The sequence below is a fragment of the Lepisosteus platostomus genome, chromosome 4, assembly GCF_059453375.1.
Source record: "Lepisosteus platostomus isolate fLepPlt1 chromosome 4, fLepPlt1.hap1, whole genome shotgun sequence".
NCBI classification, from domain to species: domain Eukaryota; kingdom Metazoa; phylum Chordata; class Actinopteri; order Semionotiformes; family Lepisosteidae; genus Lepisosteus; species Lepisosteus platostomus.
In genome coordinates this window covers 9761307-9789030 of record NC_142614.1, presented here as the reverse complement: position 1 = coordinate 9789030, position 27724 = coordinate 9761307, and the positions used below count along the sequence as shown (strand labels likewise).

Here is a 27724-nt window from a genome sequence, read left to right as displayed (position 1 = left end):
GGGAGAAATGGAGGACGGGGGACTATGTTGTGAGAGAGCTCTCTCTTCTCTCTCTCTCCATCTTCTCCCACTCTCTTCCCTCTTCCTCCATCACTCTCCCTCTCTCCTGCACTCCGCTGAGACAGACCTGTGAGTGTGAGTAACACCATCCACCAGCCAGTGAGGAAGAGAAGGAGAGAGAGGGAACGAGAAGGTGCTTTCAGCTGCCATTTAAATGACTTATTATCCTCATTTGTTTTTTCTTCTTCTTGCTTTTTTCTTCTGTTCCCTCCTCCTGGTCCTGGGAGAGGTTGTTCTGATTGTAGGTATTGTTTGGCGTCTTTCTTTATTCTTTATTTAGCCATTTTTCATGTCTTTGACCACTCTAATGGCTGCCTGGGCCTGTTGCCAAGGCGATATCCCAGGCATCTCAAACGTAGGCTGGTGTAGCTCCAGCCCCCCCCCCCCAGTCCCCTCTGGCCAATTTATTAGGACCTATCTGTCTCTGCTCTCCCCTCATGATCAACAGTGCCGAAGTCAGGATGAGACACTGTCCCGTTCTTGCTGGGAAAGTATTGTATTTAAGGAAACAACCCCCTCCAGAGAAATGAAATGACTGTAACAGAAACCACCCAATTCCTGGGGGAAAGTAACAAGCCAAGGTGTCCCATACTCACCCTAGGGAGCAGTGGAAATATCCTAACCGTGTCATTTAATTGGTACCTGTCTACCAGGCGGTAGCTCAGAATCAGCTGTTAGGAGATCTTCCAGCGCAACAGTTCTGTAAGAACTCGGTTCTGTCCCCAGTGGACCCACTGTAGGAGGAAAGGAGACGCTCGGGAAAACTTCCTTCATCCATTACCAGCAAGCCACTTATTCCTGGTGAAAGTCCAGTCCTGGACTGTCACGCAGGACGAAACCCTAGACTGGGCATGCTCACAAACGGGACCGATTCTGGGACGATAACTAACCGATCCAGAGTGTCTCTGGGAGGCGGGAGGCTATCGGAGCACCTGGGGACACCCCGCGCGGTCACAGGTACAACATGCAAGCTCCACATAGTCAGGCAGCCCAGGGTGGAATCAGGCTAAGGACCCAGGATCTGTGAGGCGACAGCACTGCCTGTCATTCTAAAGAGTCTGTTTCTGGCAGCAGCAGTTTGTTATTCTGTGTCTCGCTCACAATTTGAAATCGCCAGCTGTTGTGCAAACCTGTTCTGCAAGGACAGAGTGAGAACAAATTGAGCTTGAATTTGAGGACTGTGCAAGTGCCCTTGTCAGGTCACTCACCCTGTGACTCGGCACAGAGCCCGACAGGAGAGTGAGGACTGAGCACACCCTCCGCTGACACCCCCTGTCAGATCTCTCACCCTGTGACTCTGCACAGAGCCTGACAGGAGAGTGAGGACTGAGCACCCCCTCCTCTGACACCCCCTGTCAGATCACTCACCCTGTGACTCTGCACAGAGCCTGACAGGAGAGTGAGGACTGAGCACACCCTCCGCTGACACCCCCTGTCAGATCTCTCACCCTGTGACTCTGCACAGAGCCTGACAGGAGAGTGAGGACTGAGCACACCCTCCGCTGACACCCCCTGTCAGATCTCTCACCCTGTGACTCTGCACAGAGCCCGACAGGAGAGTGAGGACTGCGCACCCCCTCCTCTGACACCCCCTGTCAGATCACTCACCCTGTGACTCTGCACAGAGCCCGACAGGAGAGTGAGGACTGCGCACCCCCTCCTCTGACACCCCCTGTCAGATCACTCACCCTGGGACTCTGCACAGAGCCTGACAGGAGAGTGAGGACTGTGCACACCCTCCTCTGACACCCCCTGTCAGATCACTCACCCTGGGACTCTGCACAGAGCCTGACAGGAGAGTGAGGACTGAGCACACCCTCCGCTGACACCCCCTGTCAGATCTCTCACCCTGTGACTCTGCACAGAGCCCGACAGGAGAGTGAGGACTGTGCACACCCTCCTCTGACACCCCCTGTCAGATCTCTCACCCTGTGACTCTGCACAGAGCCCGACAGGAGAGTGAGGACTGCGCACCCCCTCCTCTGACACCCCCTGTCAGATCACTCACCCTGTGACTCGGCACAGAGCCCGACAGGAGAGTGAGGACTGTGCACACCCTCCCCTGCCAGATCACTCACCCTGTGACTCTGCACAGAGCCTGACTGGAGACGATGGCATATTGTAGAGGCACATCTCTGAGTGACAGCGTTCGCCACCTGAGTGGCTCTGCAAGGATCCCCAAGGATCAGACGTTTTTTAAACTCCCTGACAAAGAAAAAGAATGCGGTCTGCGGCGCATCTTGCTCCTCCACTGGGGAAGGAGAAAGAAATGAGACACTGACTCCAGCAAGAGAGCCGCCCTTTCACACTCAAATCTCTGATTAGTCTTTCCGAACCCGAGTGCAGCCCGTTTGAGCAGGGAGAGGTCAGGCTGGCACTCCAGGGTCAAAGGTCAAGGGTCGCCAGTGTTGTTGTCGCCCGGTGGACCTCTTTGTAGCGACTGGAGTGTCCGATGTAGAGACTCCAGGCGGTACCAGGGTGACCACGGGCCGGGTTTCGCTGGCGGAGCTGGCCCAGACTGCGGGGGGGTGGCGGCTGCAGGGTTTGTTACAGTGAATGGATGATTTTCGAGCGCTGCCTGGGGTCCCCCAGGTGTGCCTCTGTATGTAGAGAGAAGGATGTAGGCCTTAATTAGGAATGCACCGAGGGGAGGAGAGCCAGGTTATTAGTGTGCCCTGAATAGAATAGAAACGAGAGAGAGGAGGAAGAGAGGGAGGGAGGCGGGCGAGCTGGAGACAGTTGAGGGGGGGGTGAGGAGAGGTCCCCGTGCCGAGAAAAAAAGGATGCTGCTTCCTAGCTCGTCCACGGAGAAGCAAGCACCAGCAGGGTCCAGAGAGGACAGGAGCATCTCGAGCTCCGGCTTGGAAAACCTGAGGATACAGGGGTGCAGTCTGGGGCCGGTTCTGGGGTTCGGTCTGGGGGGGGGGGGGGGTGGCGATGACATTTAGGTGTCTGGTGAAGGTGGAATTGGGGTAATGGGTAGATTTCAGGTGAAAGTTGATTGAGATTAGCAACAGGGCTAAGTGTGGAGAAGGGTTTGAGAATCAGGCATGGGGTTGGTTACAGGGTGACGCTCGGTTAATTTTAGGGTTGTGCCCATGACCCTTCCCCCCCTTCCTCATTTCCGGATGTCATGTTTGATGAATGCCCTCCTCCCCCCCCCCCGCACTGCTTCCTCTCTCTCTCTGTCTCGTCATTCCCTCTCCTGTTCCCGGAGCCTGCCAGCCTAGCCCGAAATAGAAACGTTTGGAGAAAAGAGGAGGGGAAAAAAAGACCAGTGAGCGAGAGACAGAGAGGAGGAGGGTGGGACCGGGGGCGAGGCAGGGGCCCCTTGGTGTCGGGCGTGATGTATGGCAGTGAGGAGCCAGGTAGCGTCTGGAGTGCGCACCGGCGGCACGGAGAAGGTCAAATTAGCATCACAATGTGGGCTGCTGGCTGCGGGTGCTGATGCTGTTGCTAGGAGACCAGCAGGGCAACACCTGAAGGATGGCAGCGGAGGTGTGAAGTTGGGCCCGGGTCTGTCTCTTTCAGGCCCTTCCCTTTCTTTCTGTCCTCCATCCTCCTTCTTCCTGTTCCCTCATTCTCAGCCCTCCTGTCTCTCTCTCTCATTTCCACTCCTCCTGTCTCGGCGCCTGCCTCTCCCTTCCACCCCCCCTTCTCCCTCTGTCTGCACTTCTCTTCCTCTCCCTCCTCCTCTCCCATTCGCACCTCTCTCCTCTCCCTGTCTGTTCCTGTGTTTCTCTCCCTCTCCCTCTCTCCCATTCGCACCTTGCTCCTCTCTGTGTCTTGTTCCTTGTCTCTCTGCCACTTGTCTTCACACCTCTCCTCTCTCTCCCTCCCTCCAACTTTCACACTCCCTCTCTCTCCCTCTCTCTCTCTCTCAGTTTCTCTCGCCAATGGGTGACCTCAGTGTCTCCAGGTCTCAAGCTAATGTGTCCGGCGCAGTGCAGGCTGAGCAGCTCGAGACTCGCAGGCCGGGGGTTTGTGCTCGAGTCGGGGGGGGGCAGTCTGAACAGTCGAGGAGAGGGGGGAGTGGGGTGGTGCCGGGGTGGTAGGGTGACTCCGCTGCTCCTCCAGTAAAATGCTCGGCGCTCTGCTGTCTCCTGATTCGGGGTGACCTTGTTTACAGAGAAGTATCCCAGCCTGCCTCTCTCCTGGCTGGCACAGTGACACAGCGCTGTCACTGAGCACGACTCAAACACACTCGCAGCCCAGGGGCAGGAATGGGGCTGAGAGTCCTCACACCGACACACACTCTCACACACAGCCACACACAGCCTGGGGGCCAGGCTACAGGCACACACACACATACACAGTAATGCCCATTCTCCACACTTCTGTACATACATAGATGTTGGGTCTTTTTCCTAATGTGTTGTGTCTGCTATGCCCTGGTGTGGGCTCGTCAGCACTAACGACCAATTTATCTCTCTCTACCCCATTCCTTCTCTCCTCGTCCCTCCTCCAATCCCTCTCCTCCCTCCCCGTCCGTCTCCTTCCCTTGCTCCAGGTTCCTCCGGCAACACCACCCATGCAGGAGGCCGAGGAGCAGCGGGAGGGGCGGCGGGCAGGGGCGAGAACGGCCCCCTGTCCACCTCCAACATCCCCATCATCGCCGGGGCGGGCGGGGGCTCGGCCTTCCTGCTGCTGGTGGCCGTGGTGATCGCCGTGGTGTGCTACCGGCGCCGGCAGGCCAAGCACTCGGACACCCACCACCCGCCGCTGTCCCTCTCCACCCTCACCAGCCCCAAGCGGGGCGGCGGGGGCAACAACAACGGCTCGGAGCCCAGCGACATCATCATCCCGCTGCGGACTTCCGACAGCGCCTTCTGCCCCCACTACGAGAAGGTCAGCGGGGACTACGGGCACCCCGTCTACATCGTGCAGGAGATGCCGCCCCAGAGCCCCGCCAATATTTATTACAAAGTATGAGGGCGGAGCCCCGATCATTGGCCCCGCCTCCCCACCTGTCCCCTCCCCTTTGTTAGGGGCGCCTTCGTCAGTCAGAGCGTCGACAGACCCTCCCCACCCCCCGCACCCCCAAGGTGGGGCTTTTTTTAAAACTCGCACATATAAGAAACGGGACAGTAGACCGCGGCCCTCCCTCTACGCCTTTCGATTTGCTTTAAAACGTCTTGATGTGATCGACACTATTGTAGAGTATAAGAGTATATATATACATGTCTGTTCCTCTTTTTTTGGCGGCCGAACCGTACACTGTGTTAAGGGCGGCTTCTCCTTTTAACATCGGCGGCGGCGGTGGTGGTGTTGGGGAGGGGAGGGTGTTATTACCCACCCCACTCTCCCACCAGTCTTTCCCACCTGGCAGTTTTTGGGGTGTTTGTGACAAAGCCGTCGCCTGGGGGGGGGGGTCGATTCTCCCGCCTGTTGTTATTTTTAGTTGTTGTTGCGTGTGGTGCTGCTGTAGAGGAAAGAAACGACCTGTGTGTGAAGGGAAGAGTGGAACCGCCCTTGCCCCGCCCACTCGGCGCCACGCCCGCTGTAGCTCCGCCCCTCCCCCCGGCCCCGCCCCCTGGAAGGGCACTGCATTGGCAGTCTGGCAGCTGGACAGAGAGACGCTGGGGGACAAGGCGCGGTGCCGCGTAGCCCAAGAGGGCAGGCGAGATCAGGAAGGAACTGAAACAGGACGGAACAAGAGACAGAGCAGAGAAGACAGAGGATGGACGGGTCCCCCCAGGTTTCTGAGCGGACAGCACGTGCCTTGTGGGATTTATCAAGGAGGTCCAGGAAACAGTACTCCCCGGGCTTTGCAGGGAAAGCAGGACACGGAGGATTGCTGGGCGATTGGAGGCGAGGGATAATCACTCCAAGACTTGAAATGCCCCCAACTCCCATATATATCAGTCCTGGAAAACAAAATCCTGGATTCGATCAGGAATTGTGAGGAACTGAGGGGGGGGGGGATAATATGTCTCTTTGTTTTTCCTTCTCTCTGGAACTTTTGAACAGGTATTTGTGCATCTTGACACTAACATTTTTATTCACAAACTCACTTTCACACTCAGCATTCACATACATACACACTCTCACACATACGTACACACACTCACACATTCTTTTACACTTGCGTACACACTCACGATCTCTCACACACTCTTTCACACTTATGCACACCCACACTATCTTTCGCACATGCACAAACTTTTACATTCAAGCACACACATGCGCACTATCTCTCACTCTTTTTTACAGTTATGTACACACACATGTAAACACTCTTCCACACTCGCCACTCACACAATCTCTCATACTCTCTTTCATGCTTATGCACACAAACCTTCACACTCACACATGTACACACTGCGTCACACATACACTCTCTTTCATACTCTCATGTACTTTCACTCGCACACAACTAAACACCCACCTCACACACATGTACACATATGTGCCATTCATACTTTCACAAAAGCATTCACACCTCACACACTGACACACTCGCCCATTGCACACACTAAGTACCTGTACACTCATACATACAGACAATCTCACTTTCACTCTGTTTCACACTCTCACACAAATGCACAATTCTGTGTCAAGTCATCGCTTTCCACAACCTCTGAATGCACATCCCGGAGAACAACAGGAAGATCCAGCCTGGAAACGGATACGGATTTCAATCCGTTTCTCCTTTTCGGATCTTTTGATATGAATTCTGTTGTGTTCTTTTTGTTCCGGGCGTGTTTGTTTCTTTGTTTTCTTGTTTTTTTTTCTATTTCAAAATGAAAACCCAAAACACACGAGACACAGTTCAGTTTGGACGGATTTAAAAGTCCCTGGTTCAGGATGTACTTTGCTTGGTTGTGTCATATTTAGTTGTTGTTGTTTTTTAAATAAATAAACCAATAAAAGGTGTAAACAAGTTCTGTACCCCAGTGGATCTGTAATAAGGGACTGCTCTAGGCTAGCATCCATGTTAAACACACAGAGAGGGACACACTGTGATATACTACACACAGACACAGTGACACTACACAGAGTGATACACCAAGACACACTACACACAGAGACACGGTGACACTACACAGAGAGATACACCGAGACACTACACAGAGTAATACACCAAGACACACTGCACACAGAGACACAGTGACACTACACAGAGTGATACACCAAGACACTGCACACAGAGACACTGTGACACTACACAGAGAGATACTCCAAGACACACTGCACACAGAGACACTGTGACACTACACAGAGTGATACACCAAGACACACTGCACACAGAGACACTGTGACACTACACAGAGTGATACACCAAGACACACTGCACACAGAGACACTGTGACACTACACAGAGTGATACACCAAGACACACTGCACACAGAGACATGGTGGCACTACACAGAGAGATACACCAAGACACACTGCACACTACACAGAGTGATACACCAAGACACACTGCACACAGAGACACGGTGACACTACACAGAGAGATACACTGAGACACACTGCACAAAGAGACGCACTGAGACACAGTGCACATAAGGAGAAGGACACACTGAGACATACTGCACACAGAGACTGTGCCATTACGCGGAGAGATACACTGAGACACTGCACAAAGAGAAAGATACTGTGATATACTGCACACAGAGACACACTGTGACACTACACAGAGAGATACAGTGAAACACAGCACAAAGAGAGACACATTGTGACACAGTGCACATAAGGAGAAGGACACACTGGGACATACTGCACACAGAGACACACTGAGACAGATACCCACGCACACACATACACACACTTAAAGCCAGAACTCTGCTTGGCAGCCCAGTCTCTGCAGGGCTCTCCCTGTGACTTCCAAGAGTCTCCAGGTGTGGGAAAGCATAGTTAACAAGCAACTGAGACCAGTTACCTAAGAAACAATCTCTTCATCTATAAATTTAAACACACACAGCCGATCCTGAGAACTCTGGGGAGGGTGAAGTTTGTTGGCATTTGGGAGGGAGGACTAAATATCACGATTTAGTAAAAATAGTTGGACTGTCTGTTTCCTGCAACAGGACAGCCAGGTCACTTGCCTGGAAAGCCACTCACACCTGTGTGTGTAAGAGGGGGAACTCATTGGACATACAGGTCTTAATTATTATTGAACCCTGCTCTAGGTTTGTATTAATAAAAACACGTTGTGTTGCATGTTCAGATATTTTTCCATGGGTGACACTGTGGTGTGGTCAGAGCTACTGCAATACTCCAGGGTCCTGGGTTTGAACACTGGGGCTGGGGCTCCTGTCTGTGTGGAGTTTGCATGTTCTGGGTATTCTCCAGTATGTTCCCAACCTCCCACACACACACGTGCTGAACACTAAATAGCCTTTTACAGGGTGTCCAGTGCAGGTCTTGGGGGGTCAGTGTGTCTGCAGGGTGTCCAGTCCTGTTCCTGTTGGGTCAGTGTGTCTGGAGGGTGTCCAGTCCTGGTCCTGTTGGGTCAGTGTGTCTGCAGGTGTCCAGTCCTGGTCCTGGGGGGTCAGTTGTCTGTAGTGTGTCCAGTCCTGGTCCTGCAGGGCTGGTTTGTCTGGGTTTTTATATCATCTTCTCCCTTAAAGAGCTAAAGCAGCTAGTTAGTGGCTTAATTGGGCCCATTTGTCACCTCCTCCGAGCTCCTCAGGTGCTGCTGTGTTCAGGAGACCCAGAAACCCTGCAGACACACCCTGACCGGCCTTGCAGGAGCGGGACTCAGGAGGGACCCTAACTGCTTGAACACCGGCCTCACGACCCCAGCCCTGCGGAGGCCAGGCGCAGTTGTAGAGGAAGAACTTGAACACAGAGGAGTGAACGTGATCTTCACCCCCCGACACCTATCAGACAGGCCAGGTGAGGTCCCGTGCCTTACTGTCCCTCGCAGGGCTGTGTGCTCTCTGGGAGCCTACAGTGTGCCACCGCCCAGTGAAGGGCTAAGTCCACAGGAAGTCCATCTTCCAAAGAGAGATCATGGGTTGGCGGCAGTCCGGCCGGCGCTCCTGGGTCCTGTAGGGAGAGGCGTCCCCAGCAGGGCAGCACTTCTGCAAAGGTCATCACCGAAAATCCTTCCCTCTCCGTGCTGTCCTGACTCTCTCTCGGGGTTCTTCACACCTCCATCCCCATTCCGGTGGCGCTGAGGGAGGTGTGTGTGTGTGTGTGGGGTGGGGGGGGTTGCCAGGCAACGGTAACGATGACCTCACCGCAGGCTCAGCGGTGCGACGATGAGTGTGATGTGATGCACACACACACACACACACCCCCCCCCCACCCCCTTCACTTCTCTCTCCTGGCTCCTGGAACTCTTTCTTCTCCTCTTCACTCCTTCCCCTCTCCCCCTCTCCCTACCCCCGTCTGCTGTCTGGCTCCGAGTGTGTCGCCATGGCGACGGCCGGCGTCGGGCACTCTCCTCGACCCTGTGCCAAGCACTGGCGGCGGGGGGGGCCAGCAGCCGGGAGTGTGCCACATGCCCCTGCCCGCTCCCACCACGGATCAACAGCACCAGAGCTGCTCCTGCGTTTCAGCAGCTCAATTCACCGATGGTCCGTCTCCGGGCACAGGCTTGTACGCAGAGACCCGGCGCCTGGTTCGCGCCAGATCCCTTGATCCGACCTCCCCCCCGCCCCCCCACGAAACAGGGAGCCGGGGACAAAGTTAGGGGCTGGATCAGGCTCGAACCCGAGACATCCCGTTTACAAGACCCGGGCCCTTAACGCCAGGCCCGCTTGTCGTCTGCAACCCCCCCACCCTCCTCCCAGGCTCCATCGGAATCCATCTGCCACTGTGCCGGAGCTGGGCAGTCTCTTCAGGACAGCTTGGGCGCCTGCCTGAGCACACCGCAGAATCCCGGCTCTTCTGGCAGGTTTGATTCTGCCGGTTTGGCGAAGCCGACCGCGCGCCGGTTCTGTGGCACCGGCCTCGGCGCTCAGCACCAGCAGTAACGGCTGGCGATGAAGAGCGGGGACCATAAACAAGTTGGAACGAAGGTGACGGGGTCGTCTCTGTCTCTGCTGCGAGGGAGAGGGGTAAAGGAAGGAGTTTAAAGATGGCGAAGGAGTCGAGTGGGGGAATGAGATGGCATCTGTGGGATTAGAAGAGAGAGAAAGGGCAGCACTGGAGTGAGGAGGAGGAGGAGGGACAGAAAGAGAAGATAAAGCAGTGGCAGATGACAGTTGCCTTGGGAAGAGAGAGATGGGTGGAGAGACAGAGAGCTGTGTGTGTTGCAGGAGAAGGGGGGGTCAGTGCACTAATTGAGGCTGATTAACTCGTTAACATTCCTGTGATACCGCGCTGCTCGTCTGGGGCTGATGAAGGGGGCTCAGACTTAGACACACACGTGCGCTCGCACACAGACACACACACACAGACACAAACACAAGAACACACACGCGCACACACTCACACACGCATGCACGCACACACACACACACGTTGGGGGGCTAAACTTTCCTTTCAGCATCTCCCAAGGTGAAAGACAGGTGCAATAAAACACACACTCACCCTGCACACAGACTGCTAGACAAACACACAGGCGGATTGATAGAGAAGCGGACGGATAGACACACAGATAAACAGACCACGAGACAAGCAGACTGACTGCAGTAGTACCTGCTCTGCAGACAGAGTAGACAGATAGACAGAGAGATAGACACAGTATGTAGTAAGGATATACTGTATACGTAGGTCACCTAAAGAGGCTCAACGGCCAAAATGTTCTGTTTCTTCTAGTTTTCAGTGTGGAATTTACCTTCACTGTTCATTTGCAGTCGAAATATACTGACAGAGCTCCCTACTCAAACATATATATGTACAGATGACAGGTACATAGTTTTTCTGTATAGATAGACCAGGGCTGTACCTGCTGAAAGGATAGATTAGATACTGCACATATGTAGATAGATACAGTATATACTGTAGGATATATATATAGCTACATTATGCAGAGATAGACTGGGGCTGTGCCTGCTGTGTGAACTGATTAAGTAGATATATAGATTAGAAATATTGATAGATTAGAGAGAGGTAGACCAGGGTTGTACCTGCTCTGTGGAGCGGTTGAAAGTGTGAGACTCAGATCTCCGGTTGTCTTCCTTGAACTTCTTAGCTAGAACAAAACAAACCTCCAGTCAGACACACAGAGACACGCAGACTGCTGCTCTGTCCCTGGGGTTACAATACAGGGGATTTGTCTCTCATCATAATTAATCTTTCTCATTCTGATCTGTAGCCTATAGCTTTCAAATCTAGGTCAATCATGTTAGTGGAGTGTCAGTGGTGTTTAACTCATAACCGCACCAGAGTGAGCCTTCTTGTCAGTGTGGCAGCTAAGCAATCCTCAATCTCATTGTGGAAAGGCACTATATGAAAAGGGAAGCTCTTGGCTTCTTGAAGTCAGGCAGGAAAGCAGTAATGACATGTTCATTATCTCAATGTGTATTTTCAGCGTGCCTTCTGTGACTCTCTCCTACTTTCTCTTTCTAACCAGTCTGTTTCTCTCACTGTCTCATAGTCACTCTCTCTGCCCCCCTGACTCTCTCTCTGCCCCTGTCTCTCTCTCTGCCCCGTCTCTCTCTCTGCCCCCCTGACTCTCTCTCTGCCCCTGTCTCTCTCTCTGCCCCTGTCTCTCTCTCTGCCCCATCAGTCTCCCAGTCTCTCTCTGCCCCTGTCTCTCTCTCTTCCCCATGTCTCCCAGTCTCTCTCTGCCCCTGTCTCTCTCTCTGCCCTGTCTCCCAGTTTCCCTCTCTGCTCCCTCTGTCTCTCTCTCTGCCGCCCGTCTCTCTGTCCCTCTACCTCTCTTACTCAATTCAATTCAATTCAAGGTGCTTTATTAGCATGACCGATGGGTACAATCAGTGTTGTCAAAGCAAAGGAAAGTAATGATATTTACATTAAACAAAACAAAGAATAGAAGTAAAATAAAATCTACAGACATATTACAGACATTTACAACAAAGACATTATAAAATATTGACATATTCTGTAGGCGGCTGGAGCATTATTGGGAGACAGACTCACTGTTCCTCAGGCTGTGACAGGAGATCACATACTGGGCTGCCAGATCAACTGAGTTCCCTCCTCCCTCTCCCAGTAGGATTGGGACCCGTTGTGATTCTGGCAGGTGTGGGAACTCTGGGATTAGATTTCTGAATTTCGGGAAGAATGTTTCTCTATCAGAAACATTGTTTCTCTAGCAGCTCCTACTCTCTCTCTGCCCCGTCTCTCTGTCCCTCTACCTCTCTGTCTCTCTCTGCCCCTGTCTCTCTCTGCCATGTCTCCCAGTTTCCCTCTCTGCCCCCTCTGTCTCTCTCTCTGTCCCTCTACCTCTCTTACTGTCTCTCTCTCTCTGCCCCCTGTTTCTCTTTCTGCCCCCTGTCTCTCTCTCTCTGCCCTCTGTCTCTCTCTCTGTCCCTCTACCTCTCTCTCTGTCACTCTCTCACTGTCTCTCTCTGCCCCCTCTGTCACACTCCAACACCCCCTCTCTCCCGTTTATCCGCCAGGCGTGAAATTCCTCGCTTGCTCCAATTTAAGGCCTGATTAACTGGTTTATGAAGCTTTTCCTGTTCGCTGGTATCGGCCCTCTCTCGCTGCACACGGGTGACGTGAGCACCACATGTCCTCCCAGGCCCAAGCCCCTGTGCTGAGAGGACCCACAGCAGGCCAGGCCAGGCAGGTAATGGGGTTGCTGAGCTACAGAAGCCCGAAGCTTCCCATTGCATTTATTCTTGTTTTTATCACTTTGTTAGGAGGACATTGGCAGTGGTGTGTTTCTCACAGCTAACCTTGATACCTCTGCCACACTTTCACTGTGGACGTTAACACCCCCTTTGCTGAGCTCTACCATAGGGGTTACCTGGGAAAGCCAATTTTAAAACCGCGTGAAATCAATTTGCCCGTGGTCAACAGCTGACCTCAAGGGGAGACAGGGGGTCCCCCAGGAAGACGGCAGGGGACTCAACGCTCCCCTTAAAAGTCACGTTCCTACGTACCGAACCGGTTTCTCGAAAACGTAACCAGAATTCGGAAACGGGCGCTTATTACGTCACATCCGCCGAGAGTCTCGCCTCAGCAGCTCCTCTCGCGGACTCAGTGGTTGGCGTCGACCGCTCGCGCTTCGCCTCAGGGCTGGGAGCGCGTTTCTTGCGGCTCCGAGTTTATTTTTGTTTTAAACAGTAAATCCAGAAAATATTATTTTCAGTATAAGAGAGACCTGCGCAGTGTACAGTAAGGACGGGTAGAATATCTAAACTCGTTTTAGCTTGTAATGATGAAACACCCATTTTAAACTCTGAGGACAACGCATTCAGGTTCCGATAAACCTTTTGATTGCTAATGACCGCATCGGCAAAGGCCAAGCCAGTAAAAAAAGAACATTTCGACTGTTTTAATAACTCATACACTGCTCTAAATCCGCAGTGATTGAGTAGTATTCGCGTACCCTTTACGAATACAGAATCGTAAATAAAGTATTTAGCCACGAGAAAGCGAATTTCCCGAAAATACAAGAGATACTAACGAAACAACATTTGAGAAATAAACTAATTCAGAAAAGACCTTTTTCTTCTAGAAGGGCCAGATCTCCTCCTCTCTCAGGTGTCATTGCCTAGTTCTTCAGTATCTGTAACTAATTACCGAAGAGCTGTTACCCTAAATGAAGAAGGTACCGGAATACAGCAGACGCAAACAGTCAAAGAAATCGTTACTGAAGGGAAGAGGACGTCATTCCTATCGGTTCATTTGATGCAAAGTGACGATACATTCGCACTAATTGAAGAGGTAGGAGTTTAACTGAAGCATCTGAGACCCAGAGCGCTAAGGTACAACAGCTGTGCCCCACCTGGGAATTGAGCCTGCAACCTCCCGGCTATGACCCAGAGCCCTGAGGTCCAACAGTAGTCCAGCAGGGCTTGAGCCTGCATCCTGTGTGCTAAAAGGAAGAACGTGGAGGCCGCGGTGCTGTTGAGAAGCCTGGTGAGGTGAGCAGACGTATTTAAAGAGAGGTCATCTCACGCAGCTGCGCAGTAGTGTTCCAGCCAGCACAGGGGGAAACTCTGCAAAGACGGACCGTCTCACTGATGTAGACCTTGTCAAAGAGTGCACACCTGTCCTAAAGAGCAGGAGACCGTTATTGCTAGGATTAGGATTGCTCCACATTAAAACTGGGATTACAGCCGGCTCAAGGTCGGGGTTCAAGCTTTTGGTTGTGATTGTACATGGGCTCAGGTGTGATTTTGTGTCTCGGAATCGGGATGGAGTAAGGTGGGGCTTGAATTTCCACTGGACTCAGGCCTAAACCTGACACTGGTGCCTGTGTAGGGATTGCAGGTACGGAACTGGCTGGGATGACAGTATACATGGGAGTGGGGTTGATGATGTGTCTCGGGATAGAGATGGAATTGGGGCTGGATGTAGTACTGGGGCGAGGGTTGACTATACAGTGGGCTGAGCCCCATGACTGAGCATTGGGCTTATGAGCAGAGGTGCGCTGGGGCTGCCGGGGTACCGGGCACCCGGGGGCGTGTGTCTGACAGCACCTGCCCCCAGCCCCCCGCCAGAGAAATCCTGCCTCCCGCTCCTGCCCTGGCAGATGGAGACGGCGCTGTGGAGGCCGCGGGGTCACATCCGCAGTGCGGATGTGCTTGAGAAGGGGGCGCCTCATTTGGGGTCGGAGGGCGCGGCTCGACGTGTGAGCCTGTCGGTCGCCTTCAAACCCGGAGACTCCACAAAGACAGCAAGTCGACGTGGGGGCGTCCCCACAGTGGGAAGAACCTCTTTACAGGCCAGACCCCCCCGAAGCCCCTCTGAAGGGGCCCGAGCTGCTGAGGTCCGTCTCCGGCCCGCGTGAGCTTGAGACAGGAAGTGCAGGCAGAGTCGGTGAGAGGAGGACCCACAGGCGTGTGAGCGTGAGTGCGTGAGTGCGTGAAGGTGTGTATCAATGAGCAGATATGAGTGAGCGTGTGTCTGTGGGGACTGAAGGGGAGAAAGATAACGTCCCACGAGGACAGCATCTCCTTCCAGGCAGGCATCCCCGCAGTGGGAGCAACATCTTTACAAACCAAACAGCCTCTCCTCCCTCTCAGGGGGTCTGTTGCCAGGCTGTGTGAGTCTGGGACAGGAAGCACAGACAGAGCGAGAGTCAGTGGGAGGGAGACACGCAGACAGCAGTGTGGGGGTTGGGGGGGTGTTACAGATGAGAAAAGGAGATAAGAGCAGGCGCTCACAGTGTCAGCACCCAGGCTCCTGAAGCCCTCAAGGATCTGGTTATTGAACACCTGTCCTTCAGGTGCTGACGAGGCTGCGGAGTCCCGGGGCAGGGGGCGGAGAGAGAGTGGCTGTTTGTGAAGGGGCGGCTTCAAGGGGGAGGGTATGAGTTTTTTTTTTTGGGGGGGGGGGGGTCGCCTGTTGGACACGCATGGTTTTCTCTCCAAAGGAAGCTGGCAGCTGTGAGAAGGCTGAACAGAGAGGGGGGGGGCTGTGATTGTGACAGCATCAGAAAGAAAGTGTCCATCACTTATTGTTGGCGGGTGGGAGGGGAGGGGGCTGGCGGAGGGAGCGTGAGTGAAGGGAGGCGGGGGGGGGGAAGTGTTCTGCGGGGGCGGTGGAGGGTTCTTTTCAAGGACCACCTGTTTTTTTTTTTAAACAAAAACAGAATTTTGCACGGACACCGAAGGGGAGAACTCAGAAAAAGAAAGTGCCGAGTTCACTTCTTGAGCGTCGGGGGGCTTGCTTCAAGCCTGCCGAGGTCGGTTATGTCTGTTACAGCACGAGACGCCCCTGTAGGCCCCGGGCACCGAGTCCAGAGGCAGAGTGTCCGTGGAAATGGTCAGAAACGCAGCATATAAACCAGGGGTGTTGTGTTTAAACTGTACTCTGCACCTGTAATCCTCATTTCGAATATTGTGTGCAGTTTTGGTCACCACTTCGCGATGAACTGTTGCTGGTCTGGAATCGGCCCCGAGAAGAGCAACCAGGCACATGCCCAGGGTTAAAGAAACAGAAGAGGCAAAGGCTGTGAGGGGACCTGATCTCAGTGTTCAGTATTCTCAGAGGGCTGGTCTGAGGCTTCTTCAGAGTCAACAGTGAAACACAAACTGGAGGACCTTAGTGCAAACTATGTGGGTTTATAACTGAGAATGGGAGGCACTTCTTTCTATAAAGGGTTGTGGAGGCCTGGAACAAGCTATCCTTCTATGTGGTTGGAGTTGATAGCCTGGATTGTTTCAGGAAACAGCTGGATGAGATGCTTGGAACAGTTGGGTTGATCCCAGTGAATCCCATTGGGCTGGATGGGCTGATTGGCTTCCTCTCCTTTGTCACCCTTCTCCTATATAGAAGGCTGCTGTAATTAGTTTTATATACCTGCAGTAATAAAACAGTAGTTGGCATGTGTGGTGTGGATATTCCAGGCTGTGCTCCGTCATCAGCCCACTGTGACTAAGTCTGTGGGCATGAACTAGCCAGGGCTCAGGAGCTCCCCCCTGTGGCTGGACTGGTGCATCTGTGTGTCAGTGGGAGCTTCGCTGTGAGAAATAAAAGTAGGGATCTTAACCGGTGCAGGACCGTGAGTGCACCCCCAAGAGAGCACAGGATACCCAAATACTCACGAAGAGACGCCAAAGGCTCTTCTGACACCTACGGACTGCATGTCTCTTCAAATCATGTCCTCATCTTATCTCTCCCCCTCTCGTCTCACCTCCTCTGTCTGCCTTTCTCCCTCTCCTCTCTCCCTTCTTCACTCCCCCTCTCCTCTGCCCCTTCTTTCTCTCAGTTCAATTTCAATTCAAGATGCTTTCTTGGCATGACCGGTGAGTAAACTCAGTGTTGCCAAATTAAAACAAATTCAGTTTACAAGAAACTCTACAGACATTTACAATGAAGACAGACTCTCCCTCTCCTCTGTCCCTTCTTCCTCTCTCCTCTGTCTCAGTCCCTCCTTCCTCTCTGGTGCTTGTTTTGCTCTGTGTGCCTCTGGGTTTTCTCCCTGTCTGCTCCTCCCTGCTGCTTTCTCTCATTCTTTCTCTCCCTCCCCTCTGACTCTTGAATCTTCTGGCGATGGAGGGGAATTTGAAAGTTGTCCCCCGCCTTCCCCCCCGCGCCCCCCTCCCCGGTCCTGCTGTTGTGCGGAGGTACGGCTCACAGAGCGCCCCGCCAGGCCCATTCTTTCATTGTTGTCCGTTTGGCAGCTTTTGTGTGGCTGAAGAAAGGAGAGCACCCCCCCCGCTCGCTCTCACACTGAGCACACACATTCCGCATGGGCCTGGGGGTCAGAGGTCACAGCCGTCACACTACACCACGGTAGTGAGGGGGGGCATTAATTAACAACTGCTTTTACAATGACCGGGGAGGGGGGCCAGGGGGGTTGGGGGGCCAGGGGCTCTGCTGAGAGAGACTTTTTTCTTCTCGTCAGATGGGCTCCATTCACAGCTTTACAAACCGGGAGTTGACTCGGGAAAACCGAAAACAAAAAGAGACCAACGGCCTCCAGCAGGTTCCAGCAGATTTGTGCTTTTCTGAACGCCTGGGCGTCCGGAGCGAAATGTGCTGCTTGGAAGATGAGGGTTCCTGCTGCAGTGCTGTTTTCAGTAGGCGCGTTCAGTCCGAGGGCGGCCCGGTTCCGGAACGGACACACCGGCCTGTGCTCCAAGGGCGGCCCGGTTCCCAGAATGGACTCGCTGGCCTGTGCTCTGAGGGCGGCCCGGTTCCCAAACAGATTCACCGGTGTCCGCTCTGAGGGGGGCCTGGTTCTGGAACGGACTCGGCGGCCTGCGCTCCGAGGGCGGCCCGGTTCCCGAATGGAAACTGCTGCTGTAGGTCGTGTTGGTGTACTAGTGCGCTGTGCTCTCTCTTCTGGACCAGCAGGTCCAATACCGTGTCTACACTGTTGGCCTGGGGACACCGCGCTGTAGGGGGTCCCATCCTTTGAATGAGATGTTAAACTGAGGCCCTGACAGCTTGGTCATTAAAGATCCCAGGCCAGCTGCTAAGAGTGTGTGTGTGTGAACCCCTCTGTCCGGGCTCTGGCCTTCCTAAACTCAGCTGGTGAAGCAGTGTCTCTCCCCTCCCCTTCATCTCGGTACAGCGGGGGCAGCGCTCCTGTGGTGGAGGGTGAAGTGGGTTCTCGTGGGCAGTGTAACGAATTGGAATGGGTGGCGTCAGTACCGAGGACAGTCCGGTTCCCGGATGGACTTGCCAGCACCTGCTCTGTAGCCCCCCAGGACAGAATCTGCACCCCAGTCAGTCCATGTTTCTTCATTTTAAAGAAATAAATTCCACTTATGAACAGGTACTGAGATCTTCTTTTTACTCATCTAACAGCTCTGACTGGCCAAAAACGTTGCCTGGTTTTAAAAAAGTAAGACTCTTGAGTGATCTTGCTCAGAAAATGTATTTTTCTGTGCCTGAAAATCCAATCCACTCCATGACTGCGTCCGCTATGAGAGCATTTTTTTAAGAGCGGAAATCCAGCGTTCAGCGTCGATACGAGAATATTTTTTTAATCTGCGTTTTTAAGGTGCTGCTTTGTGTTCGTAAAATAATGACACACTTTATCTTCAAATAAATTATCTTCTAATAAGATTCACAGGATTGCCTTGCTTGAAGCGTGTGGGTAGTGGAGATTCAAATTTGCGCATTTCTTTGTGGTTTCTTCAGTGCACAGAAGATTCTTGCAAGGTTCATTACAAAAATTTGTATTGGACAAATCCAGTCAAATTTTCCATTAATTTTCCGGACTGCAGCAGATATCTTTCCCACGGCGTTTCTGCAGGAGCTGCTGTATGGAAGAGCGTTCCCATCCTTTCGTCACGCACAATTTATTTCGGACGTCGTTATGCCGAAACCTTTTCCTGGTTCAGGTCTTGGGAGACCCCTCAGGTGCCCACGCGGAGCGTGACTGTCCCGGCACGGTGTCCTTATCAGGAAAAACAAACATTTCCTCAGCAAGAAAGGAATTTTTCTCTGAATGTGATCCTGTGTGTCCGGACGCAGGACAGTGGACACACAGTCTGCTTACGGACTGAATCGGCTATTGTGCACAGCTATTCGGGATTTTCCCAATTAGATAACACGATCCTGACTAAATCCATATAGATCAGATTATATCCATGTATGTTCAATTCTTTATTACCTTAACAGCTAGTTGCATGGAATTTGGTTCGGTGATCTCATACAATTAAAGATGTACAATACAAATCTACAACATAAAGCCAGTAACAGAATGCATCCGCCCAGCACATTCACAACCCATCCTAAACACACACAAGTACTGAAAGAAACAACAGTGAGAGAAATAACAGGGGGACCTGATGGAGTAACAATGAGCCGTGCAAGATCTCAGAAGTTAAAGATGGGACTCAAGCCCCCAGCCTCTGAAAAGCCTTTCTTTGTCACCATCTCGAAGTCCAATGCGCTATCCATTGCGCCACAGAGCTGCCTGTGGCTCCATATATGATCTGGTCCATTTCCCAGAGTCAGGGAGAAAACAGTGCAATCCAGCAGATTTAGGCTTTATGAGGTGCTTTACAAGACATCTGGTATGCAGTTCCTGTGGGATATTTCCAGGGCTACACTGGGCATACAGTTATCCCTACAGAGGTATTAAAGGCAAAGGGCTGAGAATCAGAATGTCTAGCCAGTGGGTTTCTGATGTTTAATTTTATTCCTTTATTTACAGTGTGTTAAACATGAGGGTTAAAATAGCAGAAGGAACGAAGGAGAGAAGGCAGTCTGGCCCTTCTCGCCCATCTGGTAGTGAACGGTTAATTAACGTTGTTCCTTTGGTTAATAATGGGAATTATACTATACAGTTAGGCACAGTAATAATACGTTATTTCTTTGGAATGGCCCAAACTGCATTCGCCCATTCACGCCCCACACCTTCAGGAGCACGCTAACTGCCTCGCTCTGCTGCCTGCAGTTCACCTTGGACAGCGGCCGCGGGTCAGGGAAAGAACCGTTCTGGATTGATTGGAGTGTGCAGGAGGGGAGGGGGGTGCGCACCTGGCGCCGCGCCAGAGCGGGGTGCCACATGGCCAGCCGACCTCGCGTGGCACCAGCTGTAAGGAGCCGAGCTGAGGAGAAGCAATTAGCGCCCAGTGCCAAGGAAGCGGCCTCCCCGGGGAGCAGCCGTCTCCTGCACACTGTCAGGGCTGTCAGCTCAGGCCATCATGGGAGCTGAAGTACAGTCCTGCGGAGCTCTGGACCCTCTACTGCAGCAGGATACGGGCCTGTGCCTGTGTTAGCCATATTAACACAGCACGGCGCCTATCGACTGTGGCACCATGCAGTACCCACTGACCATGGCACAGCACCAGTCGTCTATGGCAGAGTACAATACCTACTGACTTGTGGCACAGTGCCATACTTAGCAATTATGGCACAGTACCTATTGACTGTGGCACAGTGCCAAGCCTACTGATTATGGCACAGTGTCAAGCCTACTGATTATGGCACAGTACCTATTGACTGGCACACAGTGCCAAACATCGATTATGGCACAGTACCTGTTGACTATGGCACAGTGCTGTACTTATTGATTATGGTACAATACCTATTGACTATGACACAGTACCAAGTGACTGTTACACAGGACCGTACTTAATGATTATGGTACAATACTCATTGACTATGATACAGTACCGTAGTTATTAATTAGGGCACAGGACCACTGACAATGACACCGTATCCGTAATTATTGACTCAGACACGGTACCTGTTTGAGCATATCACCGAACCCCTAGCACGCATTCCAACGCTATTCCCGACCTAGGAGGAGCGCCGACAGCCGCGCCGTTCTCTGGATGGAGCGATTCCGCAAACACCCGCCGCGTGGCCCTCGCCCTCCGGCCGCCGGCCTCGCTGACGGTGCCGTTTAATTAGCTCCCGCTGAATAATTCACCGCCAGCCCGGGGCTGCGGCTAATGAGAACGATCAGGACGCCCGGGTTGAGTTTGTTTTAGTAAGCTGTCAATAGGCTCATTAATAATTTCGCACACACAGATTTGCATTATTCTGTCATCTTTCTCTTCCTTTAAGTTTTGGGGTGTCCTTTTCCCCCTCCCAAGTTCTAGCCTCTAAAGGCGCGTCTGTCCCCCTCCGCTGGGTTTGGTGCCTGTGTTATGTTTTGGTGCGAAATGTAAGCAGAATGTGTTTGGCAGCCCCCTTTGTCATTATTAATTAATTGTTTTGTTGTCGATCGCGGCTCATCAGCTAGGCTGTTCAGTTTACTGATTAAAGACTTGGGAATCCGGACGTGATATTGCATGCTGTAATAAAACCATTGTTTAGATGGCATTTTATATGGCGCATATTTATCCTGTATTGGGTCGTGAGAGTGTTAGCTGTCTTTCCGAAATGAAATGTAAAGTCCATGGATAATCCCTTTCCTCTATTCAGTTGTAGATCTATCCTGAGAATCAAAAGAAACCGATCACTGACGACAGCAGCAAATTCACAGGTTTATTGTTAGGAAGCTGACAGTCTTTGTGTCGCAGGCGCTGCAGACACACTTCTTATTGATCAGGCGCCGCACGGGAAATGTCATTTATGTTATTGATTAACATTAGTCATTAATAGAGTTGATCAACAGGGGTGTAGCTGTGCTGTGAAAGTCACAGTCCAGTGGTGTGAGGGCCCTGCTGGAAGCAGCACAAGCTGTGCCTGTTCGCCTCTCGCCCTGTCTCAGCTCCTCCCGCAGGTGTCTAGTGGGGCTCAGGGCCTCCCTGACACAACCGTCACACGTTCTCACCTCGCCAGGTCGTGCCCTGTCCTGCTGGACTGTTGTCCCACAGGTGAGTCCCAGGACTGGTCAGCGGAGCTCCCTACAGCTCCTGCCCAGCCCATCACACGGGGCCTCTGGACGGGTCTGCTGCGTACGTCTCTGCCATGCCCATGACCACTGACTTCACTGTACTGTGCTTTCGCCTCAGGGTACCTTAGTGAGCTCCTGAGCTGGGCTGCTGCTGGGCCAGATACCGTAAGACTGTGTGCTTCTGTTGGGGGGGTGGGTAGCCTGTAGTGGTCGGAGGGGGCAGTACCAGTCTTCACATGCACAGCCCGGGGACTCTCAAAAACCCAACTTTTAGGGCAGATTGAGAGCTGGGTATTGATCGGGGTGGGTGGGGGAGGCAACACTGTGGTTATCCAAGGTCTTGCTGAGGTCTGGGCTCTGCAGTGGGGGGGCTGAGAGGAAGTGTCCTATCCTCCTTCCCCGAAACAGTACGAAGTCGTACGCCGCACTGAGGGAGCAGGCACGAGATGTCTGGCACCCCCAGGAGCCAGGATATCGGCTGCCAGTCTTCGCCCACGCGTGTGCCCTTGTGTTGGCGTGTGTCTGTGCGCGTGTCGCGGCCCCTAGGGGGAGGGGAACTGGACTGGAAGGGGGTGTCTGGGGGACAGACTGTTACGGGTTGGGAATGCTGTGTGCTGGTATTTTGGAAGGGGGGTGGGGTGTGCTTGACAGGCCAGCGTGTGTTGGCTTCCTCAAAGCCGCCCACTGTTGCTTGTGTTGGCCCCCCCCACTCCTCACTCCAGTGCATGCTGGGATTGCGTGGGCGTGAGAGTGCTCTGGGACGCGTGCTGGGGCAGGAGCCGGAGGGGAAGGATAAAGAGACAGTGCTGGTCTCTGCTCTCTGAGGCGGGTGGCACCTGTTTGCGTTCCATGTCGCTTTCTATCGACATAGTAGCTGTACTAGTGCAAACACTTGACCCTTGTACAGCTCCTCAGAGGTCAGCAGGCTGACCGGCTGACCCCAGAGCGTGTTTCTGTATCCACCGCAGTAATGGCACACGACGAAACAAGCCTATCTGATACCCACAGTGAGATACAGACCAAAGAGGGCTTTTCAACACATAACAGAGCTTTGACTGTTTCTGTGGGGTCTGGTTTCTCTCTGTGGGAAGTGGCACTTGAAGTCCTGCAGGTCTGAGTCGCTCTCCCACATGGTCAGTGGCGCAGGGCCTCTAGTGAGCAGAGCAATGGAGCAGCAGCACCAGATGGGACCCCCACCAGGGCCCGCCGATGGGGCCTGAGGCCAGCAGGCCGAGGACACGCAGTGATTGGGCCGAGAGACGTCATGCTGAGCATGAGGGATTTTTAGTGCGTGCAGCCGTGGGCTGGCGAGCAAACGAGGACGAGGGAAATCTGTTCTCTGCCTTGAACACACACCCTCCTAAGCTTCTCCCAGACTCCCACAGCTCTTCCTGCAAAGACATGCCTCCTCTTCCCAGCTTTAACCTAGTGTCCTGAAGCAGAAGAAGCCTCCTGAGTTGATTGAGCCTTTGCCCTTGAGGATTTTGAATAATTGAATCACGGTGTCCCTGTAGTCTTCTCTGTCCAAGTCTAAAGACATTCAGTTCCTCTAACCTGGACCTTTTAGGCCAGAAATGAACCTTGTTGAAGGCAATCAATGGTGAGAATGGACGTGTAGGAATCCATATCATCATGGCTAAAGCATCAACCTGAAGAAAACGTTACAGCAGGAGTGTCAAATCCCATGGTTATTGCTCAATTAAGCAAGTAATTTGTTTAATTAAGGGAACTCTTTTCCCTTGAGTGCTGAAGGGTATTTAGGTTTATGTCCCAAATGATCTCTAAATTAATTACAAAATTACCTGCTAAATTGAACAGAATTGAATTGTTCATGGTCTTCACAAGTTGTTGATTTATTATTTTTTGTAAGCCAATTATCTGCGTTATGCTCAGCTGATCTGGAATAGCCTGTGGTGTGTTTCTTCTGTCTCAGCTTTTGGCTATGAACCTCCTGACCACATGCAGGAAGTGTAGGCAGACTTCTGCACTGCGTTCTGTTAAAACCTAATCGGATTTTAACACATCACAGACAGCACTGCCCCCTGGCTGGAAGGTCGGAGAGGTCACTCTGCTGCTATATCCCACCCTGCCCTTGGCAGTGCTCAGATAATCATGCACAATTACTCAGGGAATCCTGGGCACAGATGGCTCATGACATGACCACAAACAGTAGGCTTTCTTGCTATGTTGGTAAGGTTTTCACCCTGTCTTCCTTCAGTGGTTGTATGGTCCATCTGTCTTCCAGCAGTGGTGGTAGGGTCCATCTGTCTTCCTTCAGTGCTGGTATGGTCCATCTGTCTTCCTTCAGTGGTGGTACAGTCCATTTCTGTGGTGGTATGGTCCGTCTGTCTTCCTGCAGTGGTGGTACGGTCCATCAGTATTCCTTCAGTGCTGGTATAGTCCATCAGTCTTCCTGTAGTGGTGGTATGGTCCGTCTGTCTTCCTTCAGTGCTGCTATGGTCCATCTGTCTTCCTTCAATGCTGGTACGGTCCATTTCTGTGGTGGTATGGTCCGTCTGTCTTCATTCAGTGGTGGTATGGTCATTCTGTCTTCCTTCAGTGGTGGTACAGTCCATTTGTCTTTCTTCAGCAATAGTGTGGTCTGTATATCTTTGTTCAGCACAAGGTGCTCAGGCCAGTCTGCAGGTCCCTGGCCTTCACGACGGCGTACCTGATGGTCCAGTCAGAGCTGTTGTCACACCTCTTCCTCCGTCTGACACGGGATGTGAAGGAAGGAAACCGTTCGGAGTTTCGGAGAGGCAAAATGCTGGAGAAGCTACATGTTCAGCATCAGTTTGGTGCAAAAGCTCCAACCACCCCACACACACCTTGTGTTATCTTGGCGTGACTCAGCCAGCGTCATGTCAAGAAGCCAATGAATTAATAACGTTTTATTTTTTATACCCCCTGACTAACTTGTTAATGCTTGAAAACAAATAAAGAAATTTGAGAGGAAGTGAAAGAAGGAGAAAAAAATGAATCTCAATGCAGCTAGTTGGAAAAATCTAATTTATCACTTCATCACCCCTGAGAAGGAAGCTGTGGTCGATGACTAATACAGGAGAATACTTACAGAAGGAGCCGACGCTGCTACCGCCAGGCACAGGCTCCGTTTCTTATTCATTTGACAGTGTCCCTCCCACTGCTCAGAGCTCCAATCCACTCCAGGTTTTACAGACTCGTCAGTCATACTCCCACTGCTCAGAGCTCCGATCCACTCCAGGTTTTACAGACTCGTCAGTCATACTCCCACTGCTCAGCGCCCCGATCCACTCCAGGTTTTACAGACTCGTCAGTCATACTCCCACTGCTCAGAGCTCCGATCCACTCCAGGTTTTACAGACTCGTCAGTCATACTCCCACTGCTCAGCGCCCTGATCCACTCCAGGTTTTACAGACTCGTCAGTCATACTCCCACTGCTCAGAGCTCCGATCCACTCCAGGTTTTACAGACTCGTCAGTCATACTCCCACTGCTCAGCACCCTGATCCACTCCAGGTTTTACAGACTCGTCAGTCATACTCCCACTGCTCAGAGCTCCGATCCACTCCAGGTTTTACAGACTCGTCAGTCATACTCCCACTGCTCAGCACCCTGATCCACTCCAGGTTTTACAGACTTGTCAGTCATACTCCCACTGCACAGAGCTCCGATCCACTCCAGGTTTTACAGACTTGTCAGTCATACTCCCACTGCTCAGCACTCTGATCAACTCCAGGTTTCACAGTGTTCTCGGTCAGATTCCAATAGTACACTTAAAGACAAAGGGCTCCTGATACCGAACATGTCTAACTTAAACCTGCTAAGTACCCAGCACATCTATGCGCTCAGCAATTTACAGCTTTTTTTTCACCTGCTAAAAGCTAATAGCACACCCACGATTGCTGTGAATGAAATTCTTTCAGAAAAGTGTGTTTGTGTGTTTTTTCACCAAACACAACACTGTCGCACTGCCCGAATGGGATTAAATCTCTCGGAGGGAATAAAAACCAAGTGATCTGGGGGCTGCAGTGTATTTTTAGGTCCACGCCCATTTTTCCAGCAGCTGTTTGGTCCGACTGAAACCCTGGTTATAAAACGGGTCGTTTGTCAGCCTAATGGGCTGCCATTACATTTTAAGAGCCTTTTAATAGAGGAAAAACTTCAATTAGTTGCAAGATATCTCATTAAACGAACCTGAGCCATCCCGTTAGCGAGAGGCGGCCCTTAACCGCTGGCCTGTTTGTTGAATCTCGAGAGCCCATCATCACCGCGGCGCACCCACCCAGGCCCCCCCAGGGGACCCGCCTGCAGCACGAGGGTCCGTGTCCGTGTGTCACTCTAGCCACAGGGCCACACAGCTGCCGCTGGGCTTTTCCCCTGTGTCATGGCGGCCTGCGTCTCTTGGAGCCCTCCTTCCCGGAGCCGCTGGGAGGGGGGCGCTCAGGGGTGGGCTTCTGCTATTACCAGCACCTGTCTGTGCCTGCTGATCCATCCATTTTATTCCCCACTTTTTGCTGCTCCAGATTATTCAGAAATCCCAGATCTGACTGAGCTATTAATAATATTAATACACCCCCTCCTCTCTCTCTCTCTCCTCTTTCTCCTACTCTGTTGAGAAAGGAAATGCAAATCTGTCACCGTTCCGTTCTGTTCACTCTCTCTCCATATGGGGCTGGCTGGTTGACTGGCTGGTTGGGCCAAGGCCGAGATCGTCTGAGCCGAGGGCAAGGTTTTGTCTGCCTGTCCATCTGCGTGCGGTCTGGGGCCCGCTGGAAGGGAGTTCATGGGGGGCAATGGAGGCCGTCTACGTGCGGAGATACGGGGGTGTGTGGGTCCGGGAGGGGTGTGGAGTTAGAGGGGGGCGGGGGGGGTAGCTGGTGTCCTGATGGCCGAGTCCTGGAGGGGGAGCAGGTGCTGAGTCGCAGGTGTGCTGTGATACAGACGAGAGAACGCGCTCATTAACCTCGGCGTCCTGGAGAGAGAGAGAGAGGGAGGGAGCTGCAGAGCGAGAGAAGCAGTGAGGAAGAGGAAGAGAGGGAGGGAGACGCCGTGTGGATCCAGGCCGCGAAATAACAGCGCTGTGGCGTCGTTCATTCACGCTCTTCCTCCTCTTCTTCCCTTCAGTCGCCCGTGTGAAATATTTATGAAATATGTCAAGAAAAGGAACAGAAAATGCCAGGCCAGCTGTCTGCTCTACCCCCGGGCTCTGAGGTTTAGTAATTACAGGTCTAATTAGCGGACAAGCAAGCCAGACGGACACTATATACACAACACACACACACACACAGACACATACAGAACCCCCTAACATTCTTATACACATTCTCCCACGTACACTCACACACACTCACGGGTTTGTGTATATAACCAGGTTTAGGTCCTTTGAGAGGAAAAAGATGCCATTTGTGGGGATGTGTCTGTCTGGCAGAATAACCTGTCTTAATGGGACATTTTCTCACATTCAGTCCCCAAGTTGCTTGTACCATAAATACACATGTTGACACACATTTACACACTCTCCTACGCTCATCAGTACACAAATAAGTCCTTCCATTCACGCAGATTCACAGACACGTTATATGCACACAATGACACGCACATGCTGACACAAAAGCACACATAGACTGACAAATAGACCCTGGCACACACACAAACACTGACACACACACGTGCAGCCCTGCTGTGAAAGTAGACAGTGAAGAGCGAGTTGGATCAGGGAAAAAGCTGGATAAAACTCAACCAGATCAGAGTAAAGAGGAGCAATGCACATTGAAATGAGAGTAAAAGCACAGTGCTTTAAAGCAGAGTGAAATCAGGGTAAAAGTGCAGTCAAGTACAGTAACTCACAGTGAAACTAGATTAAAAGCACAGTACAGTGTGGTAAAGCAC

The 27724-nt window shown here is 52.3% G+C and overlaps 1 protein-coding gene across 1 annotated transcript in view; it reads left to right on the top strand.

The window, feature by feature from the left end:
- The window catches only part of efnb3b (ephrin-B3b), a 65657-nt gene extending 58714 nt beyond the window's left edge, over positions 1-6943 (top strand). The window contains exon 5 of the mRNA XM_088628277.1: positions 4571-6943. Coding sequence (XP_088484403.1) covers positions 4571-4992 — 422 coding nt within the window. The 3' untranslated portion in view covers positions 4993-6943. The remainder of the gene's footprint in view (positions 1-4570) is intronic.
- Positions 6944-27724: the final 20781 nt, after the last annotated feature.